The sequence below is a fragment of the Cnephaeus nilssonii genome, assembly GCF_951640355.1.
Source record: "Cnephaeus nilssonii genome assembly, chromosome: 2".
Taxonomy (NCBI): Eukaryota; Metazoa; Chordata; class Mammalia; order Chiroptera; family Vespertilionidae; genus Cnephaeus; species Cnephaeus nilssonii.
Genome location: NC_137073.1, coordinates 42784643 through 42801993, shown reverse-complemented (window position 1 = coordinate 42801993; position 17351 = coordinate 42784643). Strand labels below are relative to the sequence as shown.

The 17351-nt window shown below is 41.4% G+C and overlaps 1 protein-coding gene across 2 annotated transcripts; it reads right to left on the bottom strand.

Moving 5' to 3' along the window:
* Nucleotides 1-380: 380 nt before the first annotated feature.
* On the bottom strand, nt 381-16828 carry LOX (lysyl oxidase; the record flags this gene model as incomplete). Of its 2 annotated transcripts, XM_079783917.1 has the most annotated exons (7): nt 15804-16828; nt 15337-15445; nt 13271-13408; nt 11914-12070; nt 7236-7331; nt 6703-6818; nt 381-2694 (listed from the first exon to the last, which is right to left on the bottom strand). In XM_079783917.1, exons 1-7 carry the CDS (start codon nt 16432-16434, stop codon nt 2688-2690), a joined length of 1254 nt encoding a protein of 417 aa, XP_079640043.1. In that variant the 5' UTR covers nt 16435-16828. The 2 variants fall into 2 exon arrangements, with proteins under 2 accessions (XP_079640043.1, XP_079640044.1); XM_079783918.1 differs by lacking the exon at nt 381-2694 and having other exon boundaries at nt 6699-6818.
* Between the last annotated feature and the right edge of the window lie 523 nt (nt 16829-17351).

Below are 17351 nucleotides of genomic sequence, written 5' to 3'. Positions count from 1 at the left end.
CATTATTATTTTCCTGTTTAGCCCATTTTTTTTCTCAGCCTTTATTAGTTTAAAAGCCAGTCTCTTTTCACTGCTCAACATTCTTTGTATCATTTCTACTTTCTATTTAATTTTTTTTTAATTTAGAGTTTGTAAGGCTGGATTCTTTATTTTGTTAATGGATAACTTTTACCAGCTAGTCATTTTGTGTGGGTTTTTGTGGTTATTCAGAGAAGAGATCCCTTGAGGTTCAAAAATATTGAATGTTAAGGGAGTGTTAAGAGATGACTGAGGGGGAAGGATGCATAAGGATTAAGTGAAAATCTTTACTTCCTAATCGAAACTTTTTTTTTCAAAATCAACCAAATAGCACATTTTATATTTAAAAGGCAGACAGTTCAGGAATTGGAAACATATTTTTAATTATTAGTAACACATACATGCATATAACTATTAGTTTTTAACTTATTTTTAAAATAAAATATGGTCATGAAAAACAATAGAGCTTAAAATAAAATTTTTTAGACATGTACTTATAGTTGTTAAAAATGAAATAAAGTGAACCTAAAGCATAATAATGACATTTTTAATACTTAATTGAGGTTAGAGAAAATCTTTTTTATATCCTATTGCCTAGCATGTCAGTGCCTGGCATATATTAGGCCCTCAAATGATGATGGATGGACAGACAGATGGAGGGTCTAATGAATGATAGTAAATGTGTCTTCTCGTGTATCCAAAGGCCATGATATTGGCTAGCTTTTAATACAGGGGTAAAAATCTTGCACTAATAGATCTTAAATCTGTAGATGCCAGTCCGGCTCAGTATTAATACTGACAGTAGTTTTTTGTTTTTCTAAAAAGTAAGTATGTTAAAATATTTGAAAATATTATAATCTAAAAGAAAGGCTCTTCCTGCAATCTTAAAACTAAAAAGCAATTTAAGGCAAAGAGGTACATCAAAGAAGCTATCCCATAGATCAGATACTAGCTCAGTGAAAGCCCTGATCCCTACTAAGTTGTCTGTGTTCTCTATTGGGAAGAGTGTGCTCTGGCGGATGTAGATCTGTGGCCCTCCATTATCCACCCCTCCATGACTGTCCATTTCTAGCCCCTCTCACCGCTCTAGGCACTGAGTGAGTGCTGAATGGTGTTGACTTTACAACTCCATGGCGTATAATACACGGATGCCAACTCATTTTTAAATTTTACCTGTGTGTCCTGGCACTTGAAGTACCTTGCTTGAGATTTTAATACTGGTTAATATAGAAAAACTTCTGCTTAAGCACCACTAACTTAAAAGTGTAATTTGATTTTTTTCTGCACCTTTTGAATCTAGAAAAAAGAGAAAGTCTCCCAATTCTGTTGTGACACATGATTTCACAGTTTAAAATAAAAGCACAGCTGTCTCATTATGTAGCACAGCCTTTGGTTTTGCCGAAAGTATTTTTTTACCCTTATTCACCAACCCCTCAAGTATGTAATGCTGTGTGCTTTGCTAATCTGGATTATATTTCAGACACACACACATACAAACACACACACACATACAAACACACACACACACACACACACACACACACACACACACACACACCACATGACTGATTCCTGGATGACACGGTTCCTGTATCCACACATATTATGTCCTCTATTCTGGATAACTTAAAACTTTCTAGCATTCCTCTTTATAAAGCTGAACTTTTTTTTTTAAATGTAGAAAATTTGAAAATTCTAAATTGATTTTCATTACTTTTTAAAAATTATTTGAGAGACAGTTGTGGTTTGAGGGACTTGTTCATTATGATTTTTATTTTATGTCCATAAGAAAAAAATTTTGGCTAGTACTTCAATATACTTAATTGTGCATTATCTTTGGATGTATCATATTTGTCATCAGAATAACTTCCCATTGACACAGTTGTCCTATGTATACCAGTCCCCAGAAGGGTAATTTTAAGATGCCACTTAAAAGGTCTCTGCCCATAGGAAAATTAAAGAGTAGAGGGAACATCAACAAATGTCAGGGAGAGTTGGGCAGCTCAATTACTCAATTTGTTCCAAAATAAAAACTGACTTATGTCAGAGTGAAATTGTACACTTGACAGAAAGAAAGGAGTTTATCTACTAATTTAAAAATGTAAACATAAATTTTATATAGGGATGTAGCTATCTGAATACATATACTGCCATTTCTCTGCTATATAGTAATATTTTTTGAGACCAATGGTAATGCATTTGTTCCTTCCTCAGCACCAAATGTGTCCATACCTATTTAAACAGTAGGAGCCAGGACATATATAAGCCAATGATTACCGTAGTTCACTGAAGTTACAGCACTTTAGAAAATTCCCAGTTCAAAGTAATTTTGGCTCATTCATTGCAATATTACTTTCCCTTCTGTATTATAATTACAAAAAGAGCATAAGAAATTTGGATTTCTTTGAAAGAGCCAAGGGTGCTACTACAGAATTGAAACATGTTAATTCACAAAATAATGTGAATAATATTAAAATTTTTCCAAACAATGCCAATTTAAATGTTCAAAATCCAGTTATGTGCTTAGTTATAAAAAAGTCCAAACAAAAATTCCTTTGTTGTTTTCTGTTCTCTTTTTCAAAATACATAAATCCTACTGAAGTTAATCTATTTTTCCCACTTCAGAACACCAGGCACTGATTTATCCATTGGGAGTCTTGGCTTGCTTTTTAATACCTATATTAAAAAACAAAAGATAAGTTATTAACCTGATAATACTATGAATGAATACAGTAGACAAGTTTGAAGTCAACCTTTTAAAAATAGAGGTATCATTTTCCTCCACCTAAGCAGCAGTTACCTTATGAAATTATCCATTAATACTTGATTGAGAAAAAAATATTTTTATTGATTTGAGAGAGAAAAATATCATTTTCTTGTCCCACTTATTTATGCATTCATTGGTTAATTCTTATCTATGCCCTGACAGAGGATCGAACCTGCAACATTGGCATATCAGGACGATGCAGCTAGGGCCAATACTTGATTTTAACACTGATTTAAAGAAAGTATGTCAGCAGCAGAAAGTATATGCCTGATATTTATGGTTAAATAAAAAATCTATTGAAACAACCAAAAGTAAAGCAGGACTCAGACCAGCAGCTCTGCCTGGGTGAGTTCACTCCATGGAACAAATGTGGCATGTGCACCAAGAAGCAGGGCCGGCCTCTCACTGTCCTGCATTAGTCCTTTCCCAGCATGATTTGGGATGTGTAGTGAGGCATTAATGTGCAAGACACCGAATCAAAGCCAACAAATCAATATTAGTGTGTTTACATTATGATCACAGATTCCCCATGTAAAGGAAATAAGAATGCACTTAGTCCAAATCATAAACCATAAATCTCCCAACAGTAATGTCTGTGAGAAGAAAACTTAGTTGTAGTATCATAGAACTGAACTGGACCACAAAGTCACTTGGTCTGTATATTTTATAAACAATGAGCGAGAAGAGGATACATTAAAGGCACACACTTTCTAACGGGGTGGTTTGTTCACACCAATGGAATGCTCTCAAATATTTCATTAATGTGAAAAACATCAGTAAACTCAGAGGTAATATGTCTTTAAGAGTTTAAAAAAAAAAAAGTACAATAATGTTACCAAGGGAATCACACCCACTGCTACTTACAGAGTCACCAGACCACATAACTTTAGGCTACATATGCTCCCCGCCCAAGAAAGACTCTGTATGGCCTCCAAAACGAAGTTCTAACTTTCTGTCTTGCTCTTCAGTGCTCTATTTGATCTGGTCCCATTTTACTGCTCCATCCTTTTTACCTAACTCTTTACTCCATGAAACATATTTTAGCCAAACTAGAACACTTGCTTTTCCAAACATATCCTGCAATTTCTTTCTGCCATGTAGGTGTCAGTGATGTCCTCCCAGCATGATCTTTTTAAAAAAATTTATCTTTATTATTGATATTATTACAGATGTCCCTCTTCCTTTTTTTCCCATTGACCCCCTTCTCTCCACACCTACCCTTTCCAGGTGTTCACCACACTATTGTCTGTGTCCGTTGGCTATGCATACAAGTTCCCTGTTTAATCTTCTTCCCCCCTCCCCACTTTCTCTCTGACAGTCAGAGCATGCTCTTGCCAAACTCTCTCTAGTGCAGTCCTCCTTAGCCTCAAGACCCAATTCAAATGCTGTCCTAAAGCCACTCCTGATTCTCAGCCAGAGGATATCTCTCCTTCCTCTGAACTCTGATCCCTAGCAAGGGAGGCTGGAAGTGAAGGTCAAAATGTAAGAGGCAGTCAGCTGAAGGTGAGGATATCTTTCTGAAGTCGAGGTTTCTGCACTTTTCCCATTATTTCCCATTCATGAATAAGTATGATCTTATTTTATTATGATTCACTAACTATAGGTTATTAAACTCACATTTTCATCTGATCAATATTCATTATCAAAATTCTACCTCAACCACTCTTGCAGTTTAGTTATAGTCAGTGGCAACTGGTTAAAAAAAGAAAAGGCAACTCTAGGCTGAAACAATTTTTATTTGCTCAAAATATCTGGCAGCCCGGCTGGCATGGCTCAGTGGTTGAGCATCAACCTATGAACCAAGAGGTCAAGGTTCAATTCCCAGTCAGGGCACATGCCCAGGTTGTGGGCTTGATCCCCAGTGGGGGCGTGCAGGAGGCAGCAAATCAATGATTCTCTCTCATCATTGATGTTTCTATCTCTCCTCCTCCCTTCCTCTCTGAAATCAATAAAAATATACTTTTTAAAAAAAAAGAAAAAGGAAATATCTGGCAACATCCAATTCAATGGATTCTCCTGAATGAGAAGCAAGACACGTTCTGTGAAACAACAGAGTCACCTCTCCAGACCTCATTCTAGAGGAAAGCTAGCGGTTGTACCTGGGAGTCACCTAGCTTATTACTAGTATAACAGAGGTCCTGGTCCCGCTGCATTTTATTTTACCCCTCGTGGAACTCCTTGTTGTTTGTTTATTACAGTTATGTATTTCTCTCACCCTCTCAATTCCCTAAAGAGAGGGTAATTATCTATTAATCAAATATTGACTAAGAGGCTACATGGTGGCAGACCTATACCTGGTAATGGGTTTACAGTAGATAAGAAGCGAGGTCCCGGCTATGACAGTAGAACAGGAGACAAACATTGAACAAAGATTCACAAGTAATTAATTGTAATTATTGTAATTATTGCTATACAGGGTCAGGAGTCTTATTTATCCTTTAATTATTCTCAAATACCCAGTGTAGGACCTCAATAAATACATTGTGCAAGTGTGAGAATACCAAGGATTAGAGAATTATAAAAATCAAGGTAACCCATGTATTTTAGTTCAAATTTCATTGCTGTTCTGGGGATTTGCAGGTACACTATGATCACTCTGTACTATATGGGTCATAAACCCATTCAGGTTTCCTATGTTGTGGGCATGTTCAGAAGAATATATTTAATTATCATTTTTTCAGTGTTGTCCCTTTGCTGTTATAAGCTTCATTGACCTTGAATGCTGTGATGACACTTGTAAAGCACAGCCTTTGCTCATTCGTGGGAAGGAGGAAAAGGCGCCCCTGTAAGGTGCATGCAGCCCAAGCCACAGGAGGTGGCTCTGTGAGTGGAGCATGGGACAGGAGCCCAGGTCTAAGGCAGAACCTGCACAATCAGGTTTAGGTGGTCTTGGGGAAACCTACAACTGCAGGTGCATGCGTGATGAACCACTGTCCTGGTTTGTACATCCGGGAGAAATTACTATTATGAGTTTCTAGTGTACCTGTTACACCTTTCTGTGTGACTCCGAGGCACCAGTGCCTCTCCAGCGTCAAAGCAAAGCTGATGGGTGTTCAGTATCACTCTCATGGTGTGCTCATTGTTCGGAAGGTGCCGCTCACAGGTGGCACGTGTAGTTAGAATCTAAAACCCAGCAACACTAAAGCAGGCAGTGCTTAAGGCATTAGGGTGAGACGGACAGCCAAGCAGGAAATCTGCCCAGCTTTCGCTAAGTACTTTCATCAACACACCACTCCTGTTAATATTAATGTGCTGGGATTCTATCTAAGATGTCATTCGGAGAAGGGTTCCAGGACTAAGAAAATGATGAAGGTACCTTCACACATCCCTTCTTTTGTGGAATATTTCCCTAGGATTTGTTCTAGAGCTCAAATATGTGAACTCTTGATTTGCACAGAACAGGCAGTCTGATCCCTTTAGCTGCATTCTTTAAGGCAGCGATTTTTCAGAATGTACTTTGAGGAACTCTAGGAATTTCTCCAGAGCTCCGTCATACACTCTGGCAGCAGCCGGAAACCCAACCTTTTGGGCTCCCACAAGGTCACCCACATTGCGCATTGCATATTTCACATATTCGGCCTCCACACATGCTTTCTGGGTAAACAATGTGTTCTCTCTCTCTCTCTCTCTCTCTCTCTCTCTCTCTCTCTCTCTCTCTCTCTCTCTCTGTGTGTGTGTGTGTGTTGTCTTCAAAACTAAGTTTTAAGATGCTAAAAAGCTGAGTACACCCTCCTTTCTCTAGCATAGCCAGAAAAAGATCAGCTCTAACTATGTGATAGTGCAGACCATTTCTACGTTCGGTCTAGTTTGCAAGGAGGCTATACTAATGATAGGAACAAACATACCCTGTGTAATGCCTGTTGATGAACTAAAACGCTTGGGAAAGAGTATCACTTAGTTAGGCAAATCAGACTTACGGTGAAATTGTGCAACCTGAGGCATACGCATGATGTCCTGTGTAGCGAATGTCACAGCGCACGACATTGTTGGAATAGTCGGATTCAGGCACCAGGTAGCTGGGGTTCACACTGACCTAGGCAACACAAACATCATCTGCACTTCAGATTTTATTAGCAGTGTTTACTGGTTAATTTCTTTCTGTTTTCACAGGGCTACCATGCTTCAACTCACAGAAGCAGGGAGGGTGAAGTTTTAGGCAAATGGTTCAACTCTGGAGCTGTTTTAGGGAGAGGTTGTATATTTTCCCCTCAAGTTCTTTAAAATAAGACATTTTGGGAGATATCTGTAATACTATCAACAATAAAAAATAAATATATATATTATAAAAAATAAAATAAAAAATAATATATCTGGGATCATTTAGAAATAGTTATAGAAAATGTATAATTGCTTTCAGGGTCATGATTATCTAACATTTGAATCCAGAGAAAGGGATCTATGGGGTTGCAGTGGAAATAAGTTACAGCTATATATTCTTAAAGGTCTCTACCTTTAGGATGTAGTTTCCAGGTGCTACATCTGTGATGTCAATCCACTGGCAGTCTATGTCTGCATTGTAAGTATCATAACAGCCAGGACTCAACCCCTAAAACAAATAAAATAAAACATTTAAAAAGATGGTGTATGGTTAGAGTATACTAAAGAATATGCATATTAATCCTAGCCAGTTTGGCTCAGTGGATAGAGTGTCAGCCTGAGGACCAAAGGGTCCCGGGTTTGATTCTGGTCAAGGGCACGTACCTTGGTTGCAGGCTTCTCCCCGGCCCGGGCCCTGGTCGGGGCTCGTGCAGGAGGCAACCAATCGATGTGTTTCTCTCTATCTTTCCCTCTCTCTTCCACTCTCCCTAAAATCAATGGGAAAATATCCTCAGATGAAGGATTAACAAAGCGAGAGAGAGAGAGAGAGAGAGAGAGAGAGAGAGAGAGAGAGAGAAAGAAAGCGCGTATTATTTGTAAATCAAATTTTAAGTTAGTACTTACAAGAGTTTGTAAGTACAACTATACTTACATTGCATCTCTCTTGAGAAGTATATATTACTCAGCCTTATAGCACCTCCAACAACAAAAAAACTGCCTAATATAAGTAGTAGTATATCTAGCTTCTTAAAAGTGTCATAAGTCACCAGTGATAAGTATAATCTTAAGTGAAAAATAGACCTCCACCAAAATTCTAGACTATCATCAGTTCAAGAATAAAGACCACATAATAATCAATTTAGCTCAAATATTCTCTTCTCAGTACAACCTTCCCCAATTTTGACCTTTGGAAATTACTTCCTGTACTCTGCCCATGATACTTTTTTGTGTATATAGCTTTTATAGTATTTATCCTTTTCTGCTCTGAATTATAATCATACTATATAAAAACATCTAATTAAAGGTTGTAAGCTCCCTAAGGGTAGGGTCTATGATTGCATTTTTGAATAGCTAGCAGTAATTATGTATTACATGTCAGGAATCATTTTAAACATAAATTCAGTTCCCAGAACTACACGAGGCAGGTGCTATTATTATCCCCATTTTACAAATAAGGAACCTGAGGCACAGTAAGGTCAAATAACTCATGGAAGGATATATAGCTTATAAGTGGCTGAGTTGGTTTTGAGTTTAGGCATTTGGATCCAGAGTCTCTGATGTTCCCCACCACAATGTACCCTCTCTCATATAGTCACTGAAATATCTTGTTGAATTAAAGGGATGAATGTATGTCTCAATGTACACATCCCGTTTCACTTCACTTGCTAAGGTATTCACGTCAGCAAGTAAATGAGTGACTTCTACAGCCTGTGAGGAGAAGAATACCAATGAGATACGGTCCTTGCTCTCTGTAAAGTTATAGTCTGGAGAAGTTTGTTCAAGCTGAAGTCTGTAGGTGCAGTTTCAAATCTATTAGTTCTTCACGAGAAGTTTTACTGTTGTATTTTCATTCTAATGGTAATCTAAAGTAAATTAAAAAGCATATGCTAGAATCATTTTAACTCAATACTGCTATTTAATTTCAGCACCCCAAATTGCTTTGGTGCTTAAGATCACCTTCATCACCAAAGAGATGGCAAAACCATCTAAGCGTGTCCTACCAGTTCTGGTTTGACGATAACCTACCTGATTTGGGGAGGAAGAGGAAGAATTGTGCTCTCATACCACACACAATGTAGCGTGAACAGGCCACAATCAGAAGTACCTGTGCCACAGCAGTGAGAACCATGTACCCACCTTTGCTCATACCAACGCATTAACAGTATGTTGAGGGGTAAATACGTAATGAATAATTTTTGCTTTCTTATCCCAGCTTATCGTTTGTTCTGGCACATAATAAATACTTAATAAGTTTAGCTCTTGTTGTTGCTACTACTAAATTTATGGCATTACAAGGGAGTCATTGGAATAGATATCTCTTTAATCCAGGTTTAAATAATGCTACAATGTTTATATTACTTTCAAGTAAATAAAAGAGCTTTAAAGAATGCTGAAACTGGTACTCTAGCATGACTCAGCTCGCAGTAGTTAAGTATGAGCTTTGATTATTTGAACTAGCAAACAAATATGGGAGTTTTTAAGGCCATTAAGGAAACAGGTATTTCATATATTCAAAGTCATGCTTTAAAAATAGATTAAATGTAGAACCTTACCTGAGGCTGTCTAAATTAGCTATTTGGTTTTAGCAAAACACAACTGTTTGATACAGTAAGTTAATATGACAGTTTCTAGTTTTATATACATTTAATATATGAATTTGTTATGAAAGTATAAATATAAGGAAGTTATATCTAGTTTTATATTTGGATACATTTAATAACATTATAATACAACTAGAGGCCCGGTGCACGAAATTCGTGCACGGAGGAGGGTTGTCCCTCAGCCCAGCCTGTACCCTCTCCAATATGGGACCCCTTGAGGGATGTCCGACTGCCCGTTTAGGGCAGTCGGACATCCCTCTCACAATCCAGGACTGCTGGCTCCCAACTGCTTGCCTGCCTGCCTTCCTGATTGCCCCTAACCGCTTCTACCTGCCAGCCTGATCACCCCCTAACCACTCTGCTGCCAGCCTGTTTGCCCCCAACTTCCCTCCTCTGCTGGCTTGGTCACCCCTAACTGCCCTCTCCTGCAGGATTGATCACCTCCAACTGCCCTCCCTTGCAGGCTTGGTCCCTCTCAACTGCCCTCTCTTGCAGGCCGGGTGCCTCCCAACTGCCCTCTCCTGCTAGCCATCTTGTGGTGGCCATCTTGTGTCCACATGGGGGCAGGATCTTTGACCACATGGGGGCAGCTATATTGTGTGTTGCAGTGATGATCAATCTGCATATTACTCCTTTATTAGATAGGATAGAGGCCTGGCACAGGGGTGGGGGCCAGCTGGTTTGCCCTGAAGGGCGTCCCAGATCAGGTGGGGGTTCCCTTGGGGTGTGGGGCGGCCTGAGCGAGGGGCCTGTGGTGGTTTGCAGGCCGGCCACGCCCCCTGGCAACTCAAGTGGAGGCCCTGGTATCTGGAATTTATTTTCCTTCTACAATTGAAACTTTGTAGCCTGGAGTGGAGCCAAGCCTGGGGCTCCCTCTGAGGCCCACAGCCATTTGTGTTGGGGTTATAATTGAAACTTTGTTGCCTTAAGCGGGTGTGCGGAAAGCTTTGCTTCCCCTGTTGCCGGCGGCAACCCTGGCCTGCTCTCTCAAGCTCCATTCTTCTGCCATTTGTTTGAATTTGTTTACCTTCTATAATTGAAACTTTGTAGCTTGAGTGGAGGCTTAGGCCTGGCAAGGGCAGGCGGAAAGCTTGGCTTCCTCTGTTACCTAGGAAACCTTGCTCTCTGTGGCTGTAGCCATCTTGGTTTGGGTTAATTTGCATGCTCGCTCTGATTGGCTTGTGGGCGTGGCTTGTGGGTGTGTCGGAGGTATGGTCAATTTGCATATTTGTCTATTATTAGATAGGACTAATCTAAGTCAATATTGGGGCTTTGAGAGAATTATTTTTTCCTTTAAATGATATGCCAGTCTAAGTGAAAAGCACAAATTGCTTGTAATACAAGACCTGGTGAATAATAGTTAATAGGACATAAATGAGGATGGTTAGGGGAAAGCTACCATATAAAATGAAGTGGGGTGACCCCAAGAATTGAGAGACTAGAAGTGCTGTAAATACCTGTTGTCTTAGATTCAAGTATTTCAGCAGTGAGCTATCCACAGTGCCTCTTTGTTAGTGAAAAGAATAAACTAGGTCCCTTCACAGGCAGGCCCTGTGGGACTCTCAGTGAAAAAGGAATTTCTATAGACACATATCTGTAACGTGTGGGTAGGTTACATCTTCTTTGGCTTAAAGAATAAATGTTGCCTCAGGGCACATGGAATTGAACCCTACCCCCTCCAATTGCTCTCATATTCTAAGCTTAGAGAAAGAAGCAGCAGTAACATTTAGGTCACCAAAGGCTTCCTGCCACAGTCCTGGAATTTGCTTCCCCTTGCCCTGAGTCATATACACTCACTACTTCTTGCCAAGATTTCGGCAGGAGTAAAATTACAATGTCCTTTTACAAATTAGAGTTTCTTATGGAAATACTGGCATTGCTTTGAACTGACACAGATTTTCCCATTATAGGACACACAAATTGCTTAGTTCAGCACGATTTTTAAAAATTCATCCAAAGAACATCTGACATCAATTATACTGTAGTCTTAAATATATATGTGTAAAGAAAGAAATTGTATCCTTCTGCTTTTATTTACATGATTAAAAAAGACAGTTTTTTAAAGTGCTTTTTAGGAAGCCTACTTTCTCTCCTTTTGCTAACCATAATCACTGGGTATCCTATTTTTAGCATACTAGGTTTTGCAGGTGGGAAAATAGGTATCTTTTCTATAGTTACTTACCAAGCCAGTGAAAGAATACAGAATGAGCTCAGATATTGGAAACCATTCAGACTTTTTCAGAGAGTAAAGTGCTGCTTTTGATTGTGGAACACAATGAGTCTGCGGTGATCTTCTGTGATGATAAAATACTTTCAAAATAATTTGGATCATCAAGCCTTCACTTTTGTTTTCTCAGTTATCTTCTATCTTGACTAGATAAACCCCTAAATGAAGCAGTTTGTAAAAGACAGATGGGAGGAAAGAAAATAGAAGACCCCTTTGTTTTCTCTCGAAGCCTGCAGATTCCTGATCTGATGATGCCAACCTACCTGTGTGTGTGCAGTACACGCAAACCGCCTGTGGTAGCCATAGTCACAGGATGTGTCCTCCAGACAGAAACTTGCTTTGTGGCCTTCAGCCACTCTCCTCTGGGTGTTGGCATCGAGCAGGTCATAGTGGCTGAATTCATCCATGCTGTGGTAATGTCTAGTGTGTCCCACAACACAGAGACAGTGGTCAGTGACAGAGAGAGAAAAAGCAGTGAGAACTTCAGATGACTTCCCCGCTGCCCCACCGGTCTGTTTGCACATTAAAATTGAGATAACGTTTATCTTTTTAAAGCCAGATTCATGTATGATTTCCACCTCCTCACCCCCCTACCCAGGGTCAGAAGTCTATATAAACCTTAAGTTTTCAACTTTGCTACTTGGAAAAAAAGACATATTTTGAGTGTTTTGCTTTTCTATTATACCCTGTTTTATCTTTGAATATTAAATAGAATTAGACAGTAAATTTCTGTGTTTAAGTGAAACTTGCCATGTGTTTTCTAGTATGTTTCCCTTGGCTGCCATACTGATGTTTCATTCCAATAAAGAAGAGCACATGACTCTTGGGAGGTGTCTGTGAGATTTTAGAAATTTAAGTTCTCATAGATTTAAAAATCATTACTAAAATGCAAAAGAGAAAATGGCATGTTTTACCCACCATTATTATTTTAACTAGTATAAACTTTTGTTTGGAAATGAATAATTCTATCTTATCAGCACATTAGGTGCTCATATCTGTTGTTATAATTTCATGAAAGAGAACATGCTGAGTTGTTCATCTTCTCCCATTAGGAAGAGAACAAGTTTAAGGGCACATGTCAGGATTTTCTGGCAATACACACCTGAGCAATTTATCTAGGCTAATTATAGCATAACCTAATGTGGAAATATTTAAATTTAGGACAAAACAGGCAAAGTTGTATTAATACAGGTCTTTTGAAAGATGGAGATAGGTCTTCTCAGTTCATGGAGTATATCATATACACCTTTCTTTGAGAAAGGTATCTGAACCCTTTTAATAACAATTTGTGTTCTTTATTAAATGCTGTTAAGTGCTAACTACAGATCTTGGCTGCAATGGGCTTTTTTATAAATCTTGAAATATATTGGAGTAAAATTCTAGTGAATCCAATCACTGAACCCTATCAACCGTTTTAATAAACTGGACTTAGTTTCTAATTTAAAAGATAACAGGATCTACTAATTGATATATTATTTTAAAGACAGACTCCATTGATTATGTCAGATTACATAGAGAAAACTTCTAAATGTGAATAACAGCAATTTTCTCCCTTTGTGTAAAAATCATTTGAAAAATGAAAAACCAACTCAAAAGTACCCAGAAGGCCCATCCACTTACTGATGACAACTGTGCCATTCCCAGGAATATCTTGGTCGGCTTGGTAAGAAATCTGATGTCCCTTGATTTTTCACTCTTTGGGGAAATCTTAGCAGCACCCTGTGATCATAATCTCTGACATCTGCTCTATATGCTGAGCTGTCATTTTAAAAAAAGAAACATTATTATTTTCACAGACTGTTAACTAAAGAGAAAACTACAAGAAAAACCTTTTCAGTATATAATGGTGACTCTCCCACTCCTTCAACTAGATTATGAGTTTCAAGAGTCAGGGCATTTTGCTTATTATTGTGGAATCTCCAGATCTTAGAGGAGTGTCTGGCAAGTAGTCAGAACTCTGGAATATATGTTGAATGGGAAAGTGAATGAAAACTATGGAAATCCTCAGTATAAATATAAAAACAATAAAATTAGTATTATAGTGTTGCTGGCATGGCTCAGTGGTTGAGCGTCAGCCTATGAACCAGGAGGTCACAGTTTGATTCCTGGTCAGGGCACATGCCAGGGTTTTGGGCTCGATCCCCAATAGGGGGCTTGAAGGGGGCAGCCAATCAATGATTCTCTCTCATCATTGACTAGAGGCCCCATGCACGAAGATTCATGCAAAAATGGGCCTTCTTTCCCCTGGCTGCAGGCACCGCCTTGGCTCTGGTCCGGAGCCGCCTTTCCACCTTCCCACTCTGCCCAGAGGCCCGGAGCTGCTAGAGCGGTGTGGAATGCCTGCGACATCGCCATGGCGACAATGCAAGCATCCTGCCCCACCCCCCAACTGCTTGGCGCCTATGTATGCAAATTAACCCACCATCTTTGTTGGGTTAATTTGCATACTCACTCCTGATTGGCTGGTGGGCATCACAAAGGTACAGTCAATTTGCATATTTCTCTATTATTAGTGTAGATGTTTCTATCTCTTCCTCTCCCTTCCTCTCTCTGAAATCAATAATAAAAAATATTTTAAAATAAGTGATAAGTAAACTTTATAATCAAGTCAAGTTTAACCATATGAATGAGTGAAATTGAGGTGGAAATTATCCCATGTTAAAAAAAAAATCATCCATATTTACCTGTTAAGAACTTTGAATTTAACAATATATTTCTTGAACAAATAACTATGATGTAAAGTGGGGAAATCACTCTAAAAAGTACACAAATAATTTTAGACAATTTTTTAACTTCACTGTCTTCAAAACAACAGCATTACTGTAATAGTATAGAGAGTGCAATGGTGTTAGTGATGCAAGATTCAAGAATGAAAATGATGTGCTTCAATTTCTTCTCTTCCTTTAGCCTGAAAATTATAAAGGGCCAGAGTGGAAGAAATATATGAATAAACATTACTGTGTACCTTCTAATACACTATTTTGTGTGAATATGCATTCAAATACTACTGATTACTAAAGACCTTATTTTACAGTGTAAACATTTTTGAGACCTATCAAAACATCCTCTAGCTCCCTCTGCTGGTTTCCCAGTAGCAACTTCAGAGAAATCCATTGCTATGATTTTATTTTAGGACTGATGGAAAAACAAAGTTCTTGTTCATAGTCTTATTCTGGCTATAGTGACACCCAAATAGCTAAGTTAATTATGGCTTCAAACAAAAGGATAAAACTTAACCTTTGCCAATAAGGGGTTCCTCGGTGGCAAATTAGCCCCCAGTCTTTTAAGGGTATATTAACAAGCTCTTTGATTATAATATTTTCCCATGTTATTGTACAGTTAGTTATTTAATAGAAAGTTATTGGAAACAGTTGGCTTCAAAGTTGAAGGATCTTGGAAAACAGACAGAGACACCCCCTTCCCCCCCGCTCCAAACACACTCGGGAGAAGTATTTGTTCCATCTCCTTGATTTGTGCTGCAGTTTGAAAGACAGAACCCACAGAAATCTTAAAAATTTTATCTCTCCATCCAGGTCAGCGTGCCCAGGAGTTCAAGTCCTACTTCCCAGCTCTTATACCACTTTCCAATTCTTGTCTGTTAGGAACAAGAGTAGTCAGAACCAGGGACCTGATGAGCCCCTGGAACCAAGAGAGGGGAGCCGGGCCGCTGATATCCCAGCTCGTACCTGGCCAAGCAGTTTTCCTCCGCGGCGCATCTCAGGTTGTACATGGACATCTTTTGCACGTAAGTGGACGCCTGGATGTAGTAGGGATCTGGCACCAGGTCCGGTAGACCTAAACGTCAGCAGGTGATGGGCATAGTGAGACAACCTTGCGCCCCCTGCCCTGGCTACAGGTCCCTCCGTGTCCCTTACTCCTCAACCTCTACCCAGCTGGACTGCTGTTTAGTGTGAAGCTGTGGGTAGCAGGAGACTGGGGGATGCCTGGGGCTGCAGACCAATGTGGAAAGGAAGCAGGAGGGGCCAGGCGCGCGCGGTTTGCACCAGATTCCAGGGCTGCCTCTGCAGGCGCAGGGGGAGGGGTCGGATCTGCGGGGACTCGGGCCTGCCGCGCCCTGGCAGCCACGTCGGGGAGCCACCAGCCAAGTTGGGGAAGGGGTGCCCGGGTGGTTCCTGAGACTTGGGGTGCTTACCGTACTGGAAGTAGCCGGTGCCATAGCCGGGTCGGTACCTGCTCCCAGGCCGGGGCCTTTCATACGTGTCGTAGTAGTTGTAATAGGGGTTGTCGTCGGAGTACTTGTAAGGGTTGTATGGATCGTCTCCCACCATGCCGTCCACTCGGCTAGGCGGCCTCAAGTTACTGAGTGCCGGGCGCTCTGCGGACGTGGTCCGGTTACTCGCGCGCGCGGGGCCAGCGTCGCCGGTCCCGGACGACGAGTAGCCAGCCTGGAACCAGTGGCGGGCGGCGGGCCTGGGGCGGCCGCCGGTGGCTCCGGACGGGGCAGCGGTCCGCGCCCGAGTCGCCGCCGTGCGGTTGTTGCGGAGCAGCAGGATCGGCGTGCGCGGCTGCTGGGCAGCAGCGTTGGCGGCGCCCTGGGCGGTGGCGCTCGGGTCCCGTCGGCGCTGCGGCTGATACTGCGAGCCCAGACTCAGCAGGCTGAACACCTGCCCGTTGTTCTCCCATTGGATCTTCTGGCTCCAGGCGCCTGGAGCCGCCGGGGGATCGCGAGGGGGCTGCTGCTGGCCGGCGGCCGGCGGGGTGCAGCGCAGGACAGTGCAGAGCTGCAGCGGCCCCAGCAGGAGCGCGGTCCAGGCGAAGCGCATCTCTCCCTTTCTCCGATTGCCCCCACTCCGGGAGGACGTAGCTCAGAGAAAAGGAAAACTGGACTGAAATCACGTGAGGGAGGGAGAAATCTTCCACCAGGGAGGCGGTGGAGCGCGGGTATCGTAGTCCCCAGCAAGGTTGGGCTGCAGACCCTTCTCCAGTCCAGGCGGCTGCTGGGACGTGGCACCCGCCTCTGCTCTTTCCCAGCGCTCTGGAAGGCGATGGGGAGCGGCGCGGCGGCCCGGCGAGCCGGCAGTGTCTGGAGTGAAGGAAGGAGGAGAGATTTTAAACTTTCTGGCACGTTTGCAAAGTTACACAAGCCGTTCTGGCCCGGCCACCCCTCCGCTATTTGTTCACGTAATGCGATTGGAAACGTGCAAGGGGACAGCTCCTCGCCTCGGCCCCTCCCGCGCCTCCCCGTCGCGTCCTCCTCCCCCCCAGACACGTTGCACAGGGAACGTTAAGGGGAAAGAACCAAAGGGAACACACATCCTGAGACACACTCGGTTTAATCTGGGGCGAACATGCAGGGATTTCAAAAGACTCAGACAGACCAAGGCAGCCAGGCCATGGGGCGAAGCCAAAATATGCATGAAGAAAAATGCTATTAGGTCACCAGCCCTGGAGAGGCGGGAAGTCAGGAGGTGGGGAGGGTGCTAGGGGCGAGAGTTGGGGGTTGGGGGTGGAACGATTGTGACTAACATTTATCCTTAAGGAGTTACCCAGACACATTTTCCAATGCATACTCACTCACTTTTATGGGAAGTGCCCTCCGCAAATAAACCCCAGGATATCAAATTTTGTTTTTTGTGTGTTGGTAACATGAGAAATGGGTTACAAATTTGTTTCCTACAGTGAATACTTTAATAACTAAAAGTGAGATTTTGCAGGGAACAAAAGCCAGTACACTGAAACC